This window comes from Schistocerca piceifrons, chromosome 3 (genome assembly GCF_021461385.2).
Source record: "Schistocerca piceifrons isolate TAMUIC-IGC-003096 chromosome 3, iqSchPice1.1, whole genome shotgun sequence".
In the NCBI taxonomy this organism is placed as follows: domain Eukaryota; kingdom Metazoa; phylum Arthropoda; class Insecta; order Orthoptera; family Acrididae; genus Schistocerca; species Schistocerca piceifrons.
In genome coordinates this window covers 880,354,749-880,378,088 of record NC_060140.1, presented here as the reverse complement: position 1 = coordinate 880,378,088, position 23,340 = coordinate 880,354,749, and the positions used below count along the sequence as shown (strand labels likewise).

General features: G+C 42.5%; 1 protein-coding gene across 4 annotated transcripts in view; it reads left to right on the top strand.

The window, feature by feature from the left end:
* LOC124788244 (zinc finger protein jing) overlaps positions 1 to 23,340 on the top strand; it is a 214,550-nt gene that overhangs the window by 156,990 nt on the left and 34,220 nt on the right. For 3 of the 4 annotated variants that reach the window (XM_047255427.1, XM_047255430.1, XM_047255429.1), the window contains exon 2: positions 19,845 to 20,898. In XM_047255427.1, the coding sequence (XP_047111383.1) occupies positions 19,845 to 20,898 (1,054 nt within the window). Of the gene's footprint in view, positions 1 to 19,688; positions 19,762 to 19,844; positions 20,899 to 23,340 lie in introns of those variants that run through there. The other variant, XM_047255428.1, reaches the window with a different exon arrangement.

The window sequence follows — 23,340 nt, the reverse complement described above, 5'->3', positions numbered from 1 at the left end:
CAAACAAAGAACAACACGCATCAATTAAACAGAGGAAAACGAAATCTTAAGACAGCCACCAGAACAAGCACAAATACAACTCGATGTAACACACATGTTAGATATAGAAGAAAAATTTCAGCTGACATATATAGAATACAAAGACATAAATACAGACATTAGACCATTCTTGCATAGACCGCCAAATAACCCACAAGTTGAAACAACAACAAAAACTATCAACACAATCATACACAACAAAATAAATGAAAACACAAATATGGAAGAGTTACAACTACTGGTTTATATAGGAGCACTCACTACACTAAATATACACACTAGGCAGAGATCAGAGCCAACCAACACAAAGAAGAAACCCACAAAACCAGCATAGCAACACAGGCTACAGATCAGAATAGAAAAACTGAGAAAAGACATCGGCCCGGGTTCGATTCCCGGCGGGGTCAGGGATTTACTCTGCCTCGTGATGGCTGGGTGTTGTGTGATGTCCTTAGGTTAGTTAGGTTAGTTAGGTTTAAGTAGTTCTGAGTTCTAGGGGACTGATGACCATAGATGTTAAGTCCCATAGTGCTCAGAGCCATTTGAACCATTTGAAAAGACATCGGACAGCTAACACAATTTATAAGAAATGAAATGTCAGAAAAAAACGAAAAAGGTTAGGTAAAATCTCACAAGAAGCGATAGAGCAATTACATGAAAAGAAGCAGAAGTTACAAGCATTGGCCAAACGACATAGAGGATACAAAAAAAGTGAAAATAGAAGGAAAAAAACCAAACATTCAACACAAACCAAAAGAAATTTTGCCAGACAATAGATAACACACACGTTAAAATAGACAATCCACCAAACATAAGACATGGAACACCTCTGGAGCAACATATGGTCAATCCCAGTACAGCATAACAGACATGCACGGTGGATACAAGCGGAAACAGATACATACAAGATGATACCACAAATGCCTGAAGTGATAATTTTGCAACATGAAATCACCCAAGTAATTAATTCTACTCACAATTGGAAAGCCCCTGGAAAAGATAAAATAGCAAATTTCTGGCTAAAGAAGTTCACCTCAACACATTCACATCTAACTAAATTATTTAACAGTTACATTGCAGACCCATACACATTCCCTGATACACTTACACATGGAATAACTTATCTGAAACCTAAAGATCAAGCAGACACAGCAAACCCAGCAAAATATCGCCCCCTACCAACAATATACAAAATATTAACTTCAGTCATTACACAGAAATTAATGACACATACAACACAGAACAAAATTATAAATGAAGAACAAAAAGGCTGTTGCAAAGGAGCACGGGGATGTAAAGAGCAACTGATAACAGATGCGGAGGTGACATATCAAGCTAAAACTAAACAAAGGTCACTACACTACGCATACATTGACTACCAAAAAGCTTTTGACAGTGTACCCCACTCATGGTTACTACAAATATTGGAAATATACAAAGTAGATCCTAAATTGATACAGTTCCTAAACATAGTAATGACAAATGGAAAACCACACTTAACAGCCAAACAAATTCAAATAATATCACATCACAGCCAATACAGACTAAGCGTGAGATATACCAAAGAGATTCATTAAGTCCTTTCTGGTTCTGCCTTGCTCTGAACCCACTATCCAACATGCTAAATAATACAAATTATGGATATAATATTACTGGAACATACCAACACAAAATCACACATTTGCTATACATGGATGATCTAAAACTATTGGCAGCAACAAATCAACTCAGCCAATTACTAAAGATACCAGAAGTATTCAGCAATGATATAAATATGGCTTTTGGAACAGACAAATGTAAGAAAAATAGCATAGTCAAGGGAAAACACAGTAAACAAGATTACATACTGGATAACCACAGCGACTGGATAGAAGCGATGGAAAAAACAGATGCCAATAAATATCTAGGATACAGACAAAAATAGGAATAGGTAATACAAATATTAAAGAAGAACTAAAAGAAAAATATAGACAAAGACTAACAGAAATACTGAAAACAGAATTGACAGCAAGAAACAAGACAAAAGCTATAAATACTTATGCTATACCAAAATTGACCTACTCATTTGGAGTAGTGAAATGTAGTAACACAGACGTAGAAGCACTCAATACACTTACACGATCACAATGCCACAAATATAGAATACATCCCATACATTCAGCAACAGAAAGATTCACATTAAGCAGAAAGGAAGGAGGAAGGGGATTTATCGACATAAAAAACCTACATTATGGACAGGTAGACAATTTAAGAAAATTCTTTCTAGAACGAGCAGAAACTAGCAAAATACACAAAGCAATCACTCATATAAATACTTCGGCTACACCACTGCAACTTCATAACCACTTCTACAACCCTTTAGATCACATAACATAACAGACACGAAGAAAATAAATTGGAAAAAGAAAACACTACATGGCAAGCACCCGTATCATCTAACACAGCCACACATCGATCAAGACGCATCCAACACATGGCTAAGAAAAGGCAATATATACAGTGAGACGGAAGGATTCATGATTGCAATACAGGATCAAACAATAAACACCAGATATTACAGCAAGCATATTATTAAAGATCCCAATACCACAACAGATAAATGCAGACTTTGCAAACAACAAATAGAAACAGTAGATCACATCACAAGCGGATGTACAATACTAGCAAATACAGAATACCCCAGAAGACATGACAATGTAGCAAAAATAATACATCAACAGCTTGCCTTACAACATAAACTTATAAAACAACACGTTCCCACATACAAGTATGCACCACAAAATGTACTGGAGAATGATGAAAACAAATTATACTGGAACAGAACCATTATAACAGATAAAACAACACCACATAACAAACCTGACATCATACTCATCAATAAAAATAAGACATTAACACAAGTAATCGAAATATCCATACCCAATACAACAAATATACAAAAGAAAACAGGAGAAAAAATTGGAAAATACATCCAACTGGCTGAGGAAGTCAAGGATATGTGACATTAGTATAAAGTTGATATTATACTAATTACACTATCAACTACAGGAGTCATACCACACAATATCCACCAGTACATCAATGCAATACAGCTACATCCAAACTTAAATGTCCGTAATTATTGATACATGTTCAATTACCAGATAGTTCCTAAATGCAATATAACATAAACCGTACAGTTAAAAGGAAGTCACGCTTGATCAAGGTCCGCGTCACTTTCCATTTTTGACCAGACATAATGTCTGAGAAAAGATAGAAATAATAATAATAATAATTATAATAATAATATATCCTACGCGAGAGTTTAAAGTTAGGGAACAGGGAGATATCACCTTGGGCAGAGACTGGTGGATAGGATGAATGAAGAACCAATTCAAAGCCCAATTCATTTACTTTCGCCGTTCTTATCGCTGAAGTGTGGGATGATGCATTATTTTGGTTAAAGAGCACTTTTCCGTGCCAATATTTTTTTTTCTTCAGCCAGTGCAAGCTTCAAACAGTCCAACAGCAAACCTTATAGCAGGGTCCAGTTACGGTTCTGCTTTTTTCCAAATAATCTATGAGGAGTATTCCTTGTGAATCCCAGAAAACTGGCCATCAACTTACCAGCTGACAAAGCGGTCTTTTTTTTTTCTTTGGCGCACTTTCGCTAGCACTTGTCCATTGTTCTGACGTGTTTTCAATGTGGTGTGTAATTAGGAACCAGGTTTCATCAACAGTCACAAATCAGCGCGGAAAATCTTGCGGCTTGCGATTAAACATTGCCAGTTATTGAAAAATTGTGCCAGGTACACTTTCGGTCGACGGCGAGTAATCGCGGCACCCAACTTGCTCACATCTTCTTCATAATCAATTCTCCGTGCACGACATTATATACACGCTAAGTTCAAATGCCCAGAGTCTCAGTCGAATAAAAATTCCGCGTTATTACCGTCTTGTAGTATCTTAGCATGGATTTTGACGATGGTTTCCTACGTGATGACCGCAATTGGACGGCCGGAGCGCGCTTAGTCTTCAGTGCTTGTCCGACCAGGTTTAAATTCATGACCCAAAAGTAAATCGTCTTCAATGAGGGTGCAGAGTTCGTGTGAACTTGTTTCAGTTCCGTTTTGATTTGTGCGACTGTCCAACCCTTCAAACGAAAATGTTTAATAACTGCACGAAATTCGGTTTTCTCCATTTTCAATCACAGTAGACACACTGCCCAGTTCAGACGGCTCTCAACAATGAATTGTGCGCTGTACTTTATTGAAAGGGTCGTATAAAGAATTTCAACAATCAAGCTTACCAATCATTAAGGCGGAACAAAAATGTTTCACTTTTTGATGGAAATTCACAAGACTTCTCAAACCACCCTCGTACATACATTATGAAGCACCTAAAAGTTGTTTCTAAGTTTTTATAAGATTCTCTTCCTATTCTTGGCGTGGTCAGTAGTGTATAGAATTTGGCGTAAGACATTTGTCAAGAATGTCTATTATGAATTTTGTTTTGGCCATCAGTCGGCTACCATCACTACCAGTTCCGTAACGCTGAGACTAGATTCCGCCGGAATTGGCGTTCCGTCGATGATATGATATGACGTTCCGTCTGATGCTGAACACACCACTATTTGACAGGTCGTGACATGACGTCTGAGATCTTTAGCTGTGATTAGACATTGTCGTGTACTGCCAAAATATTGCTTCTGGAAGTCACTCTTGCCCTATACATGGACCGTACAGTAGAGAATTAAGTCGGTAGGTACCACCTGACAACGATGTTATTGCACTTGGCCTCCCGTGGCCGTTACCAGAAACAGACGATGATGTTGCCGTGAACAAATGCAGCGTCCTCGTGAAATATCGCAATAAAAACTTGGATTAAGCCGACCAAAGCACGCTCATTCCCAGGTGCAATAATATCGTGGTCGCCAAATACGGTTTCTGGACAACTGTTGACAGCTCGGTACCACAGATCGCTTGGTGTAGGGGTGGGGGGGAGAGACAGCGGAGCGAACCCGGGAGGAAGTGTTAACACCCCTGCGGGCCGGAGTGGACGTCGCTCTAATAGCGGGACTTGTGGGGGTAGCAAGGCCGGCAACGTGGCAGGAATGAGACGTTACCTGGACAGGACGGGACCGGTGGCTGCTTTGCAGTTCTAGTTCAGTGGCGGCATGTGCGGCAGCGGAATGGCCTACTCCAGGTACAGTACACGTGCTTGTCCACATTCTTTCTGTTCGTTCTGCTCTCTTTAAGCCTGTTAGTTCGGTTTATTCAGCATCTCTGCACTTTGATCAGTCCTCGCTCCAAATTTCGCTCAAAACTGGTACTACGGTGCATAGTTACTTTCTTTTTGTCCCGATTCTCGCGCAGTTAAGGCCGAACGGGAGATGCAGCTTAAAGGATTAATATGACATCAGTTTGTCCTGGAGTTTTTACACAGTTTATCGGGCAATACTTTCTTGTATCAGCATCACGTTCCCCGACAACTTTTCTTACAAAAAATATCTTATCTGAGAAGTCGCTAATACGCCGTTCCATCAGAACAGGACATTATTTTAATACGTAACTTAAAATAAAAAAGTACGCAATACATAACGGATTGACAAATATGTGATCCAATACACCGTCTGCGAAAGTTGCTTGCATCATCCTGTGAACATACAAGGCGCAGGACGACATGGGAATTTGTGACGTGACGGTGAAACAGAACGTTGGTGATACCTCTTTTGCATGAAGGCAGAATTATCTGCACAGCAGGACGAGGTGTAAAATACGGCCGAGGGTAATTGGTTGTGCCTTGGCAAAGCCAGCGAGCATGATTTCATGACAAGCTACATACTGTTTGTGTAGCATGAATTAAATTCTCCCGTCGATAAAGGATGACAACACAGTGACGTTCGCGTGACGTCACGTGTCTTCTACTACAGTGTGTTGATAGAAGAAAACCGAGCATTTGTCGTATGGGGTATTTCGCAGCTTTCGTATTTAAACTAGAATTTTAGGAATATGTGCGGTTTCGATATAATGAGGCATTAAAGATTTTTCAAAACACGATCCGAAGTTTCCGAGATTTATGATACCAGTGTGTTCAGAGACCTAGCGTCAACAGATCACAGCGTTAGTTTATAAAATCCAGTTATTAACAGAGGTTTCCTGCCTGCCTGTTTGCGTATTTCTCCGTTCGTATTTTGATAAGCAGGCTTATATAATCAGTAGAAATCATTTGTGTATTTTCAAATCCTCAGTGTTGTCAGTAGGATCTACGTTAATGAACTTTAGGAACACATTACAGGCAAATCAGTTTGGCGCTGCTTGTCACAACGTAAAAACCAGTCTGTAATCCCTACCCAATTTTCTCTGAAAATTATCTATTGTTTAATAGTGATGTATGCGTCTGCCATGTATTTCGTCTGCGCCGTACGTTTCTCGTCTGCTTATTTCCTGTTTACGTTCCACAAGCAGTGCTCCGCTTCCCCTGTCCCTCTCAAAGGATTTGAATTAAAGCATTTTGTTTCTGGCCTAGGGCAAGGAAACCATTAGTACTCATACACCTCGGAGTTTTAGCGGTTTCTTTTCGTTTGCCGAGTATTAGATCTCACCGCACGATGGGCCTACTTCCGTTGCTTCCCGCATTTTCAATTGTCTCACGCTTACATTCTGTGTGCTGTTAACAATTCCTAGGAAATTCCAACACGTGCAGTTTTCTAGTAATATCCTGCTTTATTTTGCGCCCTCGTGTCCAAGTTGTGTATTTAGCTTCTGAGTGACTTCTTAATGTCGTTTCCGGTGCTAGAAGAAAGTCAAGGATCTAGAGTTAGTGTCCGTTATGAACGCGAATGGAAATATATTTATACGAAACAACATCGATCCAGTTCCTTCATTTAAGCGACTTCTGCTGAGTGGGAAACGGCTCGCTCACCTCTTTGTAAATGTTCCAACGTACCCTTTGCAGATGCCCGACCCGCTCTGATAATACTAGCTGAATACACATGGTCAGCCCGCGTTGTCTTTATTGGATTTCCCGCAGCGTGCTTTGGAGAACGGCGTCTTTCTTCTGTTTCGGTCCAGGATGTGGGTCTCTGGCAGGTATGCGATGAGTGTACGGTCAGGAACGAGAGGGTAGTGCAGCCTGTGGAGATTTCTTTGCGGCGGGGGGGGGGGGGGAGGACGCGTAGTGCCTGCCACAGCTGGCAACCTTGCCTTCTTGGGCCGCTGAGGGGTGGGAGTTGGCTAGGAACGTCCTTCCTGTCCGCTGGTGTTCCACTGTCCGTCGGTATCGGGACAGTGTAGTCCTAGTCGTTCTGCAAACATTTTTCTTGGAGGGACTGCGGGCTGCTCATTTTATTTGAGATAGGAGAAATTTGTAATGCTAAGTCCCGTGCCCCCCAACCGGAGACTGAAGACCGCTGGAACTAGGATGAACCTTGTTAGTGCTGTGCTATAAAGCAAGGGTCTGTAAATTGATGACGTTAGACTAATGGTCTAGGGTGGATTTTCCTAACTGAGAAGGAGTGAAAGAATAAGAAAACTGTTGCGTAAACATTTTAAAAACTCATTTATTTGCTAGATAAAATATATACATGTAAACGGTTCAGAGCGTAATTATATCAAGCCTTCTAACTTTATCACTATTTTAATCTTGCTCAATACCCAATAATGCAGAAAATCTGTTACTCTGTTCTTTATGCACAGTATATTTTTCTTTGTTCGCGTTCTGTAAAACTAAATCAGTTTTAAAGGTCCGATATTCTGCGACTGTGGAAGAACACTCGTAGGGTAAACATTAAATTTGTAATGTAATCTTCATAGTGTGTCGCAAAAACTAAACGAAGCAACGGTCGCCGGTTCCTATGTGGTATACGGAGGTAAGGGTGAGTGGGGGGGGTGGGGGGGGGGTGATTGTATTGGTTGAGTTGCCACTGGCGTAGAGATTATTTGCGACGTTATGTTCTGGAAAGTTTCAATTCTCACGAAGTATACAGTATTCCATATTTTGTGTAGCGTAGTTTGGCTGTTGAAAAAGGATTAAAAGTAACTTTCATAGATATCGACGGATAGCAAATGACATGTTCAGCACAGTCGGCCGGGGGGGCGGCTTTGTACCCCGCTCTTGATTTTCGTTGCCGTATTAAATTTCCGTGTTGCCAATAATAGCGTCAGTCTTGCCTAACAGTATCTTAAGTGAACTTTCAGAGCTTTTCTTGTCGAAGTATATTTCGTTCAGTATCATGTGCAAAACATGTGAATGAAACTCATCTGCAACAAAAAAAGTAAACTAGTAGTCCTCCATCGGTTTTAGATTTCTCTAAACAGCCCATAATGACAGGTTTGCTGTCGGTTTTCTTTACGTTATTCCCGGCGATTTCAATAAACTGTGCATTTTATTTTGGCTTTCATTTCCTGTGGCGACCTGTTTTTGCAATGTCGCTGCAACACTTTGATTGGGACTGTTGATTTAGATTCTCCTTTTAAAAATAAGCAGTAATCATATTTGAAATAACACGCTTCGCTGTGCACCATGCCTTTTCATTGAATTTCCAGTCATTCGACGACGATGCTATCTTGTACCCAACAGCATAGTAAGTGGAAAATGGTTTATCATTTATCATATTGCCCTGTTTGGCTTTCTTGGGGGCACATCCGATGTCGCTCTCGAACGTGTGCCAAGCAAACAGTATCGGAGACAATCAACCAGTCAGAAATTGCGTGTATTGCCACACCCCTAAGCTTTAAGTAGTGCGGTCGGTATCGCCAACTGGTTTAGTGACAGTTTTGTAGTATACAGGGTAGGACTGCTGATATATTTTTATAATATCAGGAGTCCGACATATCGATATTTATTATTAGATACTCTGTATATCAACAAGGTAGCAGCCTGCTTATCCCTCTTTGAGCAAGAATTGAAAGGTGGGCGATAACCATTTTGCTAACAATGGTAACTGCGTGTAAGTGGCATAATAAAAGGTGTACGATGGATCCTTTGTTCGGTTTCATCACATGTCTGATTTGTCCAGAACACTTCATGTCGACTTCCCTGTAAATTTTTTTTTAAGTTCTACGCGGGTTCGAATCCTGCCTCGGGCATAGATGGCTGTGATATCCTTGGGTTAGTTAGGTTTAAGTAGTTCTAAGTCTAGGGGACTGACGACCTCAGATGCTAAGTTCCATAGTGCTTGGAGCCATTTGAACCATCAAATCCCTAGCGACCTCGCAGTTGTAGCGTCAAAATTGCGCGGTGAACCTAAAATGTTACATTGTTAGCGCCGAGCGCCTATTACATCGTTATTTCCCTTCACACGTATCCGCCCACCGCAAAGACTAATCTTGTCATTTATATTTTTTCAGCAACTGATTTTGAAGAATGCCGATGTGAAGAAATAGCACAGCTGGTGTGAAATTTCTTCACATCGAAAGTTTTGTCATTCCATTCACACCGCCCCCCTCCCCCCCCCCCCCCCCCCCCCCCCCCCCCCCAGTGCATGCGGACTACTACTTTGTACTGCCTATACTTTGTTCAGTCAAAGAAAGGGACTGGACCTGACGAAAGCTCAAAAAGCGGTAAGACGCTTTCACAGAGTGAAATTAAAATTGTGTCCTACTAAAATTTCAAATATTTCCCAAAAATTGCGAAAAAGAAAATATCGGCACTAGATATTGCCATTTCGACATCCATGTATTAGGTGAAAATGTTGCCCATGTGTATAGATATTTTTGGGGAAACGTCGATAAATCGCTATCTTATCAACAGCCCAAATATAGTGTGAGGCAGCTACGACATATCACCCGAAATACGTCCAGAATGAATAACTACATCGAGTTACAGTTTTCGCACAGTTATAGCGAACAGTGTGGAGACTTTCTTAACGTTAGCAAGTTATTTTAATCGTCCATAGTCGCCGAATTAAGACAAGTTACTTGTATAGGAGTTGATCAAATATTATCAAGGACAACAACCCCGCAAACCACTGTCCCGCCGTAATGAGAAGAAGTTTGCTCTATTACACCAAATGTAAGCAATCCCTAAACTGGGGTATGGTTCTTGTGTTTACCTTTGTGCTAGAAGCCCATCAGTGTTCTGCGGTTCTAACAATAACGCAACTTGCTCGCGGAGCTATTTATACATTCTTAACGTACAAGACAGTCGAAAAAGTGAACATCGATCCGTCTTTGCAAACACTATAAAAAGAAAATCCAGGAATTGGAAATGCGGAGAATGAAATACGCCAAGGAAAAAGTAGAGCCATTGACGAAAGAAACGAAACTAACATTGTAGCAGCAGTAACACGCTATGCAAATGTCACTAAGAGACATCTCGGAAATGCGCGAGAGACGAACCAAACGAGTGTTGTGCGAGCGTTACATTCGGTCGCATTTCATCCTCCTCACATTTCACTGCACCTACACCTTCATGACAGTGACTTCAAAAATGCTGCTGCCGCAGTTAGTGGAAGACATCCTACTGGACATACGGCCGTCAGTGTGGTACCAACACGACTGTTGACACTCCCCTTTCAGCAAATGTGATGACAAACCCTCTTAACAGAACATTTGGACAGCTGGAGAGCTTTGGAACGGTCGTTTGGGAAAAGCAAAATGGTCTGCACACTCACCAGACTTCACATTTTTGTATTTAATCTGTGGCGAAAATTAAAGAGAGGTGTTCTCTAGCTGACACTGTAGAGTTTTAAAGGCATGAAATGCCTTTAACTCGAGATGAAATTCATCGTGCAGTGTTGTTTCTCCAGTATCCCCTTATAGCGCGTAGCAATGCTGTGTCAACATTGTGAGCACTCGGTACGACAGCTGTCATAAATACACGAACTCGGCCTGAGCTACGTGTTTGCTTGCATTTGGTATAACCGGCCAGACGTCCGTGGGACTCTTCTCCTGGCGGATGGACAGTGGTTTGAGGCGCTGTTATCTTGATACTATTTAATAAAGTTCTCTTAGAAGAACCTTTCAAATGCCACAAAAAATATATGTGTATATAAGGGGTAGTTGTATGGAAACGATACAGGTGGAAAAAACCTAAGTAAACTGTTTGTTATTTGTAAAGTAATTGCCATAACTGTTAATAAATTTTGATTCCCGGCGGGGTCAGGGATTTTCTCTGCCTCGTGATGACTGGGTGTTGTGTGCTGTCCTTAAGTTAGTTAGGTTTAAGTAGTTCTAAGTTCTAGGGGACTGATGACCATAGATGTTAAGTCCCATAGTGCTGAGAGCATTTTTTTTTTTTTTTTTTTTTGTGGTCTTCAGTCCTGAGACTGGTTTGATGCAGTTCTCCATGCTACTCTATCCTGTGCAAGCTTTTTCATCTCCCAGTACCTACTGCAACCTACATCCTTCTGAATCTGCTTAGTGTATTCATCTCTTGGTCTCCCTCTGCGATTTTTACCCTCCACGCTGCCCTCCAATACTAAATTGGTGATCCCTTGATGCCTCAGAACATGTCCTACCAACCGATCCCTTCTTCTGGTCAAGTTGTGCCACAAACTTCTCTTCTCCCCAATCCTATTCAATACTTCCTCATCAGTTATGTGATCCTACCCATCTAATCTTCAGCATTCTTCTGTAGCACCACATTTCGAAAGCTTCTATTCTCTTCTTGTCCAAACTATTTATCGTCCATGTTTCACTTCCATACATGGCTACACTCCATACGAATACTTTCAGAAATGACTTCCTGACACTTAAATCAATACTGGATGTTAACAAATTTCTCTTCTTCAGAAACGCTTTCCTTGCCATTGCCAGCCTACATTTTATATCCTCTCTACTTCGACCATCATCAGTTATTTTGCTCCCCAAATAGCAAAACTCCTTTACTACTTTAAGTGCCTCATTTCCTAATCTAATTCCCTCAGCATCACCTGACTTAATTAGACTACATTCCATTATCCTTGTTTTGCTTTTGTTGATGTTCATCTTATATCCTCCTTTCAAGACACTGTCCATTCCATTCAACTGCTCTTCCAAGTCCTTTGCTGTCTCTGACAGAATTACAATGTCATCGGGGAACCTCAAAGTTTTTATTTCTTCTCCATGAATTTTAATACCTACTCCGAATTTTTCTTTTGTTTCCTTTACTGCTTGCTCAATATACAGATTGAACAACATCGGGGAGAGGCTACAACCCTGTCTTACTCCCTTCCCAACCACTGCTTCCCTTTCATGTCCCTCGACTCTTATAACTGCCATCTGGTTTCTGTACAAATTGTAAATAGCCTTTCGCTCCCTGTATTTTACCCCTGCCACCTTTAGAATTTGAAAGAGAGTATTCCAGTCAACATTGTCAAAAGCTTTCTCTAAGTCTACAAATGCTAGAAACGTAGGTTTGCCTTTCCTTAATCTTTCTTCTAAGATAAGTCGTAAGGTCAGTATTGCCTCACGTGTCCCCATATTTCTACGGAATCCAAACTGATCTTCCCCGAGGTTGGCTTCTACTAGTTTTTCCATTCGTCTGTAAAGAATTCAGCCGGCCGAAGTGGCCGTGCGGTTAAAGGCGCTGCAGTCTGGAGCCGCAAGACCGCTACGGTCGCAGGTTCGAATCCTGCCTCGGGCATGGATGTTTGTGATGTCCTTAGGTTAGTTAGGTTTAACTAGTTCTAAGTTCTAGGGGACTAATGATCTCAGCAGTTGAGTCCCATAGTGCTCAGAGCCATTTTGTAAAGAATTCGTGTTAGTATTTTGCAGCTGTGACTTATTAAGCTGATAGTTCGGTAATTTTCACATCTGTCAACACCTGCGTTCTTTGGGATTGGAATTATTATATTCTTCTTGAAGTCTGAGGGTATTTCGCCTGTTTCATACATCTTGCTCACCAGATGGTAGAGTTTTGTCAGGACTGGCTCTCCCACGGCCGTCAGTAGTTCCAATGGAATATTGTCTACTCCGGGGGCCTTGTTTCGACTCAGGTCTTTCAGTGCTCTGTCAAACTCTTCACGCAGTATCAAATCTCCCATTTCATCTTCATCTACATCCTCTTCCATTTCTATAATATTGTCCTCAAGTACATTGCCCTTGTATAGACCCTCTATATACTCCTTCCACCTTTCTGCTTTCCCTTCTTTGCTTAGAACTGGGTTTCCATCTGAGCTCTTGATATTCATACAAGTCGTTCTCTTATCTCCAAAGGTCTCTTTAATTTTCGTGTAGGCGGTATCTATCTTACCCCTAGTGAGATAGGCCTCTACATCCTTACATTTGTCCTCTAGCCATCCCTGCTTAGCCATTTTGCACTTCCTGTCGATCTCATTTTTGAGACGTTTGTATTCCTTTTTGCCTGTTTCACTTACTGCATTTTTATATTTTCTCCTTTCATCAATTAAATTCAATATTTCTTCTGTTACCCAAGGATTTCTACTAGCCCTCGTCTTTTTACCTACTTGATCCTCTGCTGCCTTCGCTACTTCATCCCTCAAAGCTACCCATTCTTCTTCTACTGTATTTATTTCCCCCATTCCTGTCAATTGCTCCCTTATGCTCTCCCTGAATCTCTGTACAACCTCTGGTTCTTTTAGTTTATCCAGGTCCCATCTCCTTAAATTGCCACCTTTTTGCAGTTTCTTCAGTTTTAATCTACAGGTCATAACCAATAGATTGTGGTCAGAGTCCACATCTGCCCCTGGAAATGTCTTACAATTTAAAACCTGGTTCCTAAATCTCTGTCTTACCATTATATAATCTGATACCTTTTAGTATCTCCAGGGTTCTTCCATGTATACAACCTTCTTTCATGATTCTTAAACCAAGTGTTAGTTATGATTATGTTGTGCTCTGTGCAAAATTCTACCAGGCGGCTTCCTCTTTCATTTCTGTCCCCCAATCCATATTCATCTACTATGTTTCCTTCTCTCCCTCTTCCTACACTCGAATTCCAGTCACCCATGACTATTAAATTTTCGTCTCCCTTCACAATCTGAATAATTTCTTTTATTTCATCATACATTTCTTCAATTTCTTCGTCATCTGCAGAGCTAGTTGGCATATAAACTTGTACTACTGTAGTAGGCGTGGGCTTCGTATCTATCATGGCCACAATAATGCGTTCACTATGCTGTTTGTAGTAGCTTAACCGCATTCCTATTTTCCTATTCATTATTAAACCTACTCCTGCATTACCCCTATTTGATTTTGTGTTTATAACCCTGTAGTCACCTGACCAGAAGTCTTGTTCCTCCTGCCACCGAACTTCACTAATTCCCACTATATCTAACTTCAACCTATCCATTTCCCTTTTTAAATTTTCTAACCTACCTGCCCGATTAAGGGATTTGACATTCCACGCTCCGATCCGTAGAACGCCAGTTTTCTTTCTCCTGATAACGACATCCTCTTGGGTAGTCCCCGCCCGGAGATCCGAATGGGGGACTATTTTACCTCCGGAATATTTTACCCAAGAGGACGCCATCATCATGTAATCATACAGAGCCATTAATTTATTCCACTGTGAGACAAGACGGCCAATACCTTCATGGAAAAAACTGTTTGTGGTTGCCCACGATTGTACCCAGGCTAGCGCCTCGTCGTCCGAAGCACATCTACGGCCACGGTCAAGTTGTCAAGATATTTTTGAGTAGCCGCAGAAGATTTGTTGGAAAGGCTTTCCACATCCCCATTCAGTTCAGATATCTCCCCATGTGATTTCCATATTTTTGGACCCCTGAAAAAACATTCGTTGCTGTCGATTTGCGGCAACCGCAAACATTTTTCCTTGGAGGTGTTAGTGAAGGTATCCGTTAGGACAGTGCGGCAGTATTTGGCGTTAGTAGGCTTTTGCCTTTGTTAACAGCACGGCATAGCCTGGAGCGCCTCACTTGGGCTCGTGATCATATCGGTTCGACCCAGACGACCGGAAAACCGTGGCCTGGTCACATGAGTAACGATTTCATTTGGTAAGAACTGATGAGAGTGTAAGTGTCGCGCAGATCCTAACAAGGGAACCTTCCCATCGCACCCTCCTCAGATTTAGTTATACGTTGGCACAGTGGATAGGTCTTGAAAAACTGAACACAGATCAATCGAGAAAACAGCGGGAAGTTGTGTGGAACTATGAAAGAATAAGCAAAATGTAGGAACTGAGTGGTCCATGAGCAAGATAAGCGGAGAGCGTAAACTGAGGAGTGCCGTGGTCCCGTGGTTAGCGTGAGCAGCTGCGGAATCTAAGGTCCTTGGTTCAAGTCTTCCCTTAGGTGAAAATTTTACTATCTTTATTTTCGCAGAGTTATGATCTGTCCGTTCATTGACGTCTCTGTTCCCTGTAATACGTTTAGAACCGTGCGATTAGTAGACGAAAGGACGTGCCTCTCCAATGGGAACCGAAAACATTTGATCGCAAGATCATAGGTCAACCGATTGCTCCACAGGAAAACACGTCTGATATATTCTATATGACGCTGGTGACGGCAGGTGCGTCACATGACAGGAATATGTTGTCGACCCACCTAACTTGTACACTTGGCGAATGGGTAAAAAGATTCTTCTACCTTGCACGATTTAGGTTTTCTTGTGGATGTGATAATCACTCCCAAAAAAGTGATGAAAACATAAGAGTTTGTCACATAAACTGCAACAACGGACGGACAGATAATAATTGTCTGAAAATAAAAAATTAAACGTTTACTCGAGGGAAAACCTGAACCAAGAACCTCCCCTTCCACAGCTGCTCACGCTAACCGCGGGACCACGGCGCTCCTGAGCTTAAACTATCCTTGATGCTGCATATCTTGCACATGGACTACTCAGTTTGTATATTTTGCTTATTTTTTTCATAGTTCCACACAACTTCTTCCTGTTTTCTCGATTGATCTGTGTTCAGTTTTTCAAGGCCTATCCACTGTGCCAACATACAACTAAATCTGAGGGAGGGGATGCGATGGGGAGGTTCCCTTGTAAGAAGCCATGGACCTGGGTTGTCAACAAGGCACTGTGCAGGCGGGTGGTGTGGGCTGTGTTTACATGGAATAGACTGGATCCTCAGATTATGTTCGGCTACTTTGAGACCCTTTGCAGCCATTCATGGACTTCGTTCCCATACAACTACGGAAGTTCCCAAACAATGATGGAATTTTTATGGATGACAATGCGCCAGTCACAGGGCTAAAATTGTTCGCGATTGGTTCGAAGAACAATCAGGACAACTCGAGCGTATGATCTGGCCAACCCGACATGAATCCGATCGACCATTTATTGGATATAATCGGGAGATTAGTTCGTGCACAACATCCTGCTGCGGCAACACTTTCCCTATTATGGAGGGCTGTAGAGGGAGAGCATGGCTGAATATTTTTGTAAGGGACTTCTAACGACTTGTGAAGTCCATTCCACGTCGAGTAGCCGTACTGTGCCGCGCAGAAGGACTTCCGACACGGTAGTAGCCCTTACGAGGTGTGTTCTCTCAGACAGCGTGCTCTCCAAGGCCAGTTGCGATGGAATGCTTCTATACTACCCCCACCCATCTTAAATTGCCAAGTCTACGATGTTTTGCTGTCGCTTTCGCTATCGCCATCTGTTTATTGTTGACACGTGTTACTGATAGGTGTTGGAGTCTCCTAGACTCGTGAACTACGTACCTATTTTCTTCAGTACGGTACCGTATAGCTCAAAATGTGTTCACACGAATTAGTCAGTTTTAACTTTCACGAGTTTGATGAAATTGTTAGTCGGTCCGTGGAGGAAGGTGTCAGTGATATAGATCGAGAAATATACGATAAAATGAAGATTTTACATTAGCCAGTGATTCCAGTTCTGCTATCGAACAAGAGTATCATTGAGAGGAAGAAATTCAGGAAAGTTGTGATGGGGAACTGTCTGTTTCTTCAATGAAATACTTAGTGTCTGTTTCAATCGAATGTGTTCTGAGTGGTAATAAGAAGAATGTAGTTCCCAGCAACCCATGTGAATTTGACAGTGTTTCTTTTTCTAGCTATCGGATGGAATCTTTATGCGCAAATTTAAACCCTGGAATTGAGTTCTGTATGGAAATTTATTTGCTACAGAGATTGTATAATTTTTCAGAATGTAAAATTCAGTACCCCTCACAGTCTATTTGTGTGTACTATTTAAAATAACCACACAAAATTATGTGCTTTTGTGTGATCATTATAAAAATGCTGCAGGTTTGTTTAGTGCAATAAAATAAACTAGAAGCATTTAAACAATACTTAAATAATCGTGAAAATAAATGTTTTATAGCATAAATTAAAAATTTCATATGATTTTTGCCTTCAGCCTCCGTTTAAACAAACGGGTTCCAGAGACTCCATGTTGTGTTATACGATACAGAAAAGTCACCTCGCGAGTTACGGGTCAGAGGTATCCCATGACTTTTGTCACCTCACGGTGAGGGCGTAGCTTCATCCGATTTTGCTTTATTCTTCTCTTGAGCGTCGCTGTTTGTGTGTTTCTTATCCGAATCACAATAATAGTAAAAGCGAGCTGTTTCCAGGTCAATGATTTAGCCCTTGTGTTTGAGGGCTATTGCTGTTCCGCTTTACGCTACACTGACAAATACATCCGCTTTGTTAATTGTTGTCCATCTCCTCTCGTACAGGTAATACGTAACTTTCTACTGTTAACCTTTTTCGCATACGTCAGGCAAACGCATTTGCTGTCATCACAATGTGGCGGAGTGCGAGATGACGTCCGGCTGTCGCCCGCGGCTACTGTAATATGGCGCCGGCAGGTGTCGTCGCCGTGGGAGCGGGCGCGAGCGCCTCGTGTTCGGCCCACTTCCCGACTAGCCGCCACACCAGCCCAAACACAGAGCCCCCTCCCCTCTCGCCCCTCCGCACGGATGCAAATAGCGTTCAAGGCCTCGGCCCGGCCGCTACATAACGATTCGGTAACCTCTGCCGGTTCAGTTTGCCGCCGCGCGCGGCGCCACCGGCCGGGTCCCCCACCATCAGCTGGCGCCGCCCCCACCACTCGGCTTCAGCTCCCCTCCCTTCCAAAGCCTTGCCACCGCCGTCGTTGCCGTGCCTCCGCTCCCCGCGAAAGATAGTTCAAGGACCTTAACAATGCATGTGACCTTTAGTAGAGTTTATTGACCTCCGCATAGCTGCCGCTACCATCTCTGGCTCCCACTACCGCCCCGCTGTTACAGATACCATGTTCTGGGGACGGGGCCGTGACCTTGGTTCCACTCGTACTGATTGCTTAAACGCGAGGCGTGGTAACTTCACACCCGCTCGAGTTTCGTAGTCCTCCAATCCTTGTTGTGGTGTTCGCCACCATACACATGCTACTGTGGTCAAAGGTCGTCAACACGTCTCTTGTGCTGAATATGAAGTTGGCGATTTGAACTGTTGTGGTATCGTTACGAAGCAAACTGGAGTAGTCAATGCTGACAGGATGATAAGACACAAAAATCAGAAAAAGATACATTACAGGGTTGCTCATTGTCACAATTGTTATTTATTTATTTATTTAATTCATACAATATAGTGGAGGCAGTGACGGAAACATAGGATTATCACGTTGTGAGAGGCGTTTGTTAAGGACACAAAAGTCTGCTGAAGATGTAGGAGAAACCACTAAAAGTGAAGAGTCGGTGAACAGGATCTGGGTCATATGCTCAACAAAATGGGCCAAATGATAGCTGATGCCTAAAAGATGCACATAAGCAACAATATGTCAATGGTGTGCGCCACAAGTAGACAACCTGAGCAATGGAAGTTTTGCTATAAGCGAATAGGGACAACTTTGTCCTCAGTCAAGGCTCGTATCTTGCTGCCCTGTTTGTTAGGGAAAGCAAAAGATTGCCAGATTTTTCGCTAAGTATATAAACAAAAATTACATTTTCTGAGAATCTGTCACCACTCCAATAAGGTGTGAAATCATGTCTACTATTTCTACTACTACTATAATTATTATTGTTATTGCCTTTATATTACAAAGAATAACTACAGAAATTGATTCCGGATTTGGAACAGTGGTAGGGATGACCAGAAAGGCTCTCTACTTGGACGTTGGCAGTCTATTGAAGAGCTGCTGTTACACTTTGACTGATTCATCCATATTTTTAATGTAAAATGCACCAATCACGAATAATGATGTTTACTGCGTGCAGTTGGAGATAAAAATTCTGTTTTTGGAACAGCAAGATAATATTAGTATCAATGACACATCGATCCGTGCACTAAGCCACTAATTCACACTCCCATGATTGAACTCAGTAGTCGAGAGTAACACAGTAGAGCAGTATTTTTGGGGAGCTTAGTCATACCCACATTTGGAAGGACCCCCTCCCCCAATTAACATTTCCACTGGTTCATTAATGTCCTTCAAGGGACTGCTGCGTGGTTATTTAAACGTACCAGAGTTCCATCCATGTATGTGCACAGCGAGAGCTTGTCTTTGGGTGGGGTGGTACGGTAACTAAAATGATGTACTCCATCAGTGTTTTCTTCTTACCTGTTCTGTTAGCTCTGATAACACAGCACAGCATTAGCCAATTCGCCGGTGTGTGCCAAATGAATTGGACAGAATTACATGAAAACCTGGTATAAGCACATCATATCTGTATCTTAGTTTCAGACTTGCAAAAGATGCCAGTCCCCAGACAGACAGTTTTTTACAAAGCCAAGTATTGTCGATATGATCAGTTGCTTACAGGATAACTATTACTTCGTCTTCCACACTGTAAGTCATCTTTGTCAATTAGGATGCAGTTCCTTCATTACAGTGCTGCTGAAAACACCAGCACTTCTTTATGCTGAGCCTACAAAATCATGTTGTTGTAAGAAATTAAGCTTACTCACATATCTGTTCAGATCCAACAGGTTTACCAATAATCTGTCAACTCGATACCTTTTGTTTCAGTGGCGTGGCGACGCTGAGCTGCACGGACTGCTCGGCTTCGTCATCCAGCAGCGGCACCAGTGATATAACAGAGCCTTGCTCGCCGTACAGCCCCGCCTCCTCCACACACTCGTCCTCTAACTCGGAGAGTGGTGACGACCAGCTCCAGCAGCAGAGGAGGCAGCAACAGCATCCGCAGAACCAACGCACCTGGTCTACAGCCTCGCAGATGGCTCCCAATGTGCCTTCAGAGGGTGAGCGGGAGCGAGACTCGGGTCCCTGGTCTTGGACCGGGGGCAACGCCGAGGAGGAAGAACGTGGCCCGCCACCACCCCCGCCACCGCTGTTGGCCGCCCCCGCACCAGCCACCACCGTCGTACACCGGCGTTCCGCCACGTCCGTGGCTGCCTCCCGGTCGCCCTCACCCTCGCACAAACGCCTGAAGGTGGAGCTCCATCACACTCCTCTCCTGCACGGCAAACGCTGCTGCAAAGCGGCAGCTGTAGCCGCTCGTCAGCAGGGCAAGATCACGGAGTACTTCAAGACGCAGGCCAAACCTGTAAATGGTGCCAAGAAGGAACTGGTGGCACTGGCCGCAAAAGCGGGTGCCGTGACAATGTCCCGGAGAGTGACCGACGCTCGTGAGGGACGCAAGGGTGTCCTAGAAGAGGCGTCGGGTCCCGTGGGGGCAGCGTGCCGGCGCGTGTCTTCCTCCGCACAGAAGTTGAACTCTCTACTGGGACCGCCACCAGCCCCTCCTGCGGAATCCCCGGCGCGTCCCCCGACGGTGGATTGTAGTGGGTCCACAGAGACCTCGCCACCTCTAGAGACGGAAGCCCCGTCTGTTGCAGATGGCAACAGTCTTCACCTAGTCGTCTCACCGTCTGGTCCCACGTCCTGCTCCAAACCGTCACTATCTTCACCTATCCTCTCTGTGCCCAGGACTATACGTTTCCCAGCAGCACAGTGCAGCAAGGCACCCACTCAACTGGATGCACAGGATGCCGTAGTTTGCCAGTGGTCGGACTGTGATGTTCAGTTTGAAACGAGCACTGCTCTGCTTGAACACTTGCAGGTAAATAAACTGGTGTGTAGCTGTTGATCTTTTGTTGTGTTTATCAGAGTCCGATTGTCTGTGAGTACCTCTACATTATTACCTCACGTGTCTGTCTCTTTTTAGCTATTCCTGAGGATTCAGGCTGTTCGAACTAACAATGTCAAATTGGCAGTCTCTGTGTCCTGTAACTGGTATATTCTTATTTTTATCTGTTGATGTTTAGTAACCTGAGACTGTCATTCATCTCCATTCTGATGGTTACATTCTGCTATTGCTGTGTTTTATGTGATTCTGAAAATGGATTGCTACAAATGTCTTGCTCTGTACTGCTGTTAGAGGGAGAAGTGTATTCAGAGTCATTTTTAACAGCCACAACCTACTTGGATGCAATATGCTATTTGTCTCAGATGCAACTTTTACTTCATAAAACTAAAAACAGTGTGAGGCAGCTCTTGTTCATTGTGCAGTTGCAACCCATGAATTAAGTTTCTGGCAGCTGGCATGTCCAGTAAAGTTCTTCCCACATAACTCTCCATAAACTGTAGAATAAATTGTAATGAGTGAGGTACAGTCACTGATAAGCTGCAGATACTGACAAAGTGCTCTGGAAATAACAGCAGTGAAATCAGCTGCTGGTACTTACAGCCAAATGGAATCAAAGACACAGAATGAATGAAAGTTTGGTTAAATGTGTCAGTATATGGAGGGGTATTTTTATAGACTGTGAGAGTACAAGGGATACTTCCTGAGGAAGATGCAGTCTTACAATAAAGTAGAATCAACTTAAATGAAGGAAAAACTATGGGAAAGTTGATAAATACACTCCTTCCAGTTGTCAGTGCAGTAAAATATCAGTTTCATAAGCTTAGCTGGTTTCACAACCTCTTTTTTGATGTGTTAAAATGCTAAGTCGTTTCTCACTCAATTAGACTTGCGTTTTTATGTGAATACTTTCAGTGAGGATAAGCTTATAATGCTGGATATTGATCTATAGATGACTTGTTTAGTTGAACTGAAACTGACAGTATAAGTGATGTCTGTCCTTTTGGACATGACCTAAAGAACAGACACCATTTTGATCCTGCACCCACAATGAATCAAGGCAAAAAGGAATTGGACATTAGCTGCCTGTTGGTGCTAATTTATATCAGTGAGGCTAGTTGAAAATTTGTGCTGACCGGGATTCGAACACGAGTCTCCTCCTTACTAAGCAGTTTCGCTGACCACTACGCCATCCGGGCACAGTGCTCACCACAACTGCACGCCTCCCGCCAGACCCGGATCCTCAACTTACACCACACACCAATGACATAGAGCCCCTGCTGATTAGCCTCATTACTCAGAACATTTCACCGATTCTCGTAAGAGTTAGAGTTCGATGTGCATCTGCCCTGTAGGGATCATTGGCTGTCATCACCTTATTGTGTCTGTTCTTACGGACATGGGCTGTCAGCTGTCACTAATATTGCTAAACCAATAAAAAAAAATCAACCTAGTGGAGCAGAGGTAGTCAATCATGCTGCCCAATTTTGAAGCTCTGTCAGAAGTAAAATTTTATGACCGACTACCGGCTCCACAGTTCAGGTGATTTATAAGGTAAGAAAGTAACTTGATAAAATTCATAAAGCAGAACTGCAGCAAATTAAAGCATATAATAATAATAATAATCACTTACCATATACTTCGTCAAAATTTTATGAAAACCTAAAGAAAATGTCTTTAAAACCTCAGGCACCCACCATGCAGGCTGGCACGCCCACTAGTGAGTGGGAGGGATCAGGTTAACTACCACTGCTGCGAAGCAGTGGGAAAAGTTGGTGAAAAAGAACAAGAGGAAGAAATAGTGAATCATTCCATCAAGCAATTGAATCTGGCATTTTGGGATTCTTGTGGTAACAAACAGATTGGCACATCAGTAATTCCAAGAAGTGATAGTTAGCCTTGATCATCCAGACTACATATTTGAACAAGGAAAACTTGCTTTGTGTTTGGAATGATTGGAAGAGAGTTCCTATTCATCTAGGAGTGTATTCTGTCTGCTCCAGAGCAGAGATTGAGGCTCTGCAAATTTGTCTGAGAGGTTAATTTGAGGACATCTGGGTCTTCCTCTAGCTTGACAGACATGAGGATTAAGATAATTGTAATGCTGCTCTTCCTCTCTACTACATATGAATACTTCTTCACAATTGAACTTAAAACAAGTAAGAAAGTAGTGGCCAATTGATAAGTCAGAGGTACAGAGATTTCCGAAAGATTCACATGGTGTAGCTAGGCAAACTGCTGTATGTCATCTTGTAAATTGAAACCGAAGAGCTGTCGATTTGAAACCTACATGTACCTTACAGTCTAGATGTAGCTCTCAAATAACTCCACTCTCCCCAAAAAAATCAGATGTAACATTTCTAAATTTATGAGCATCACGTTGGTTGACATGTCCCTTCCTAAATTAGCTGCCTTTAT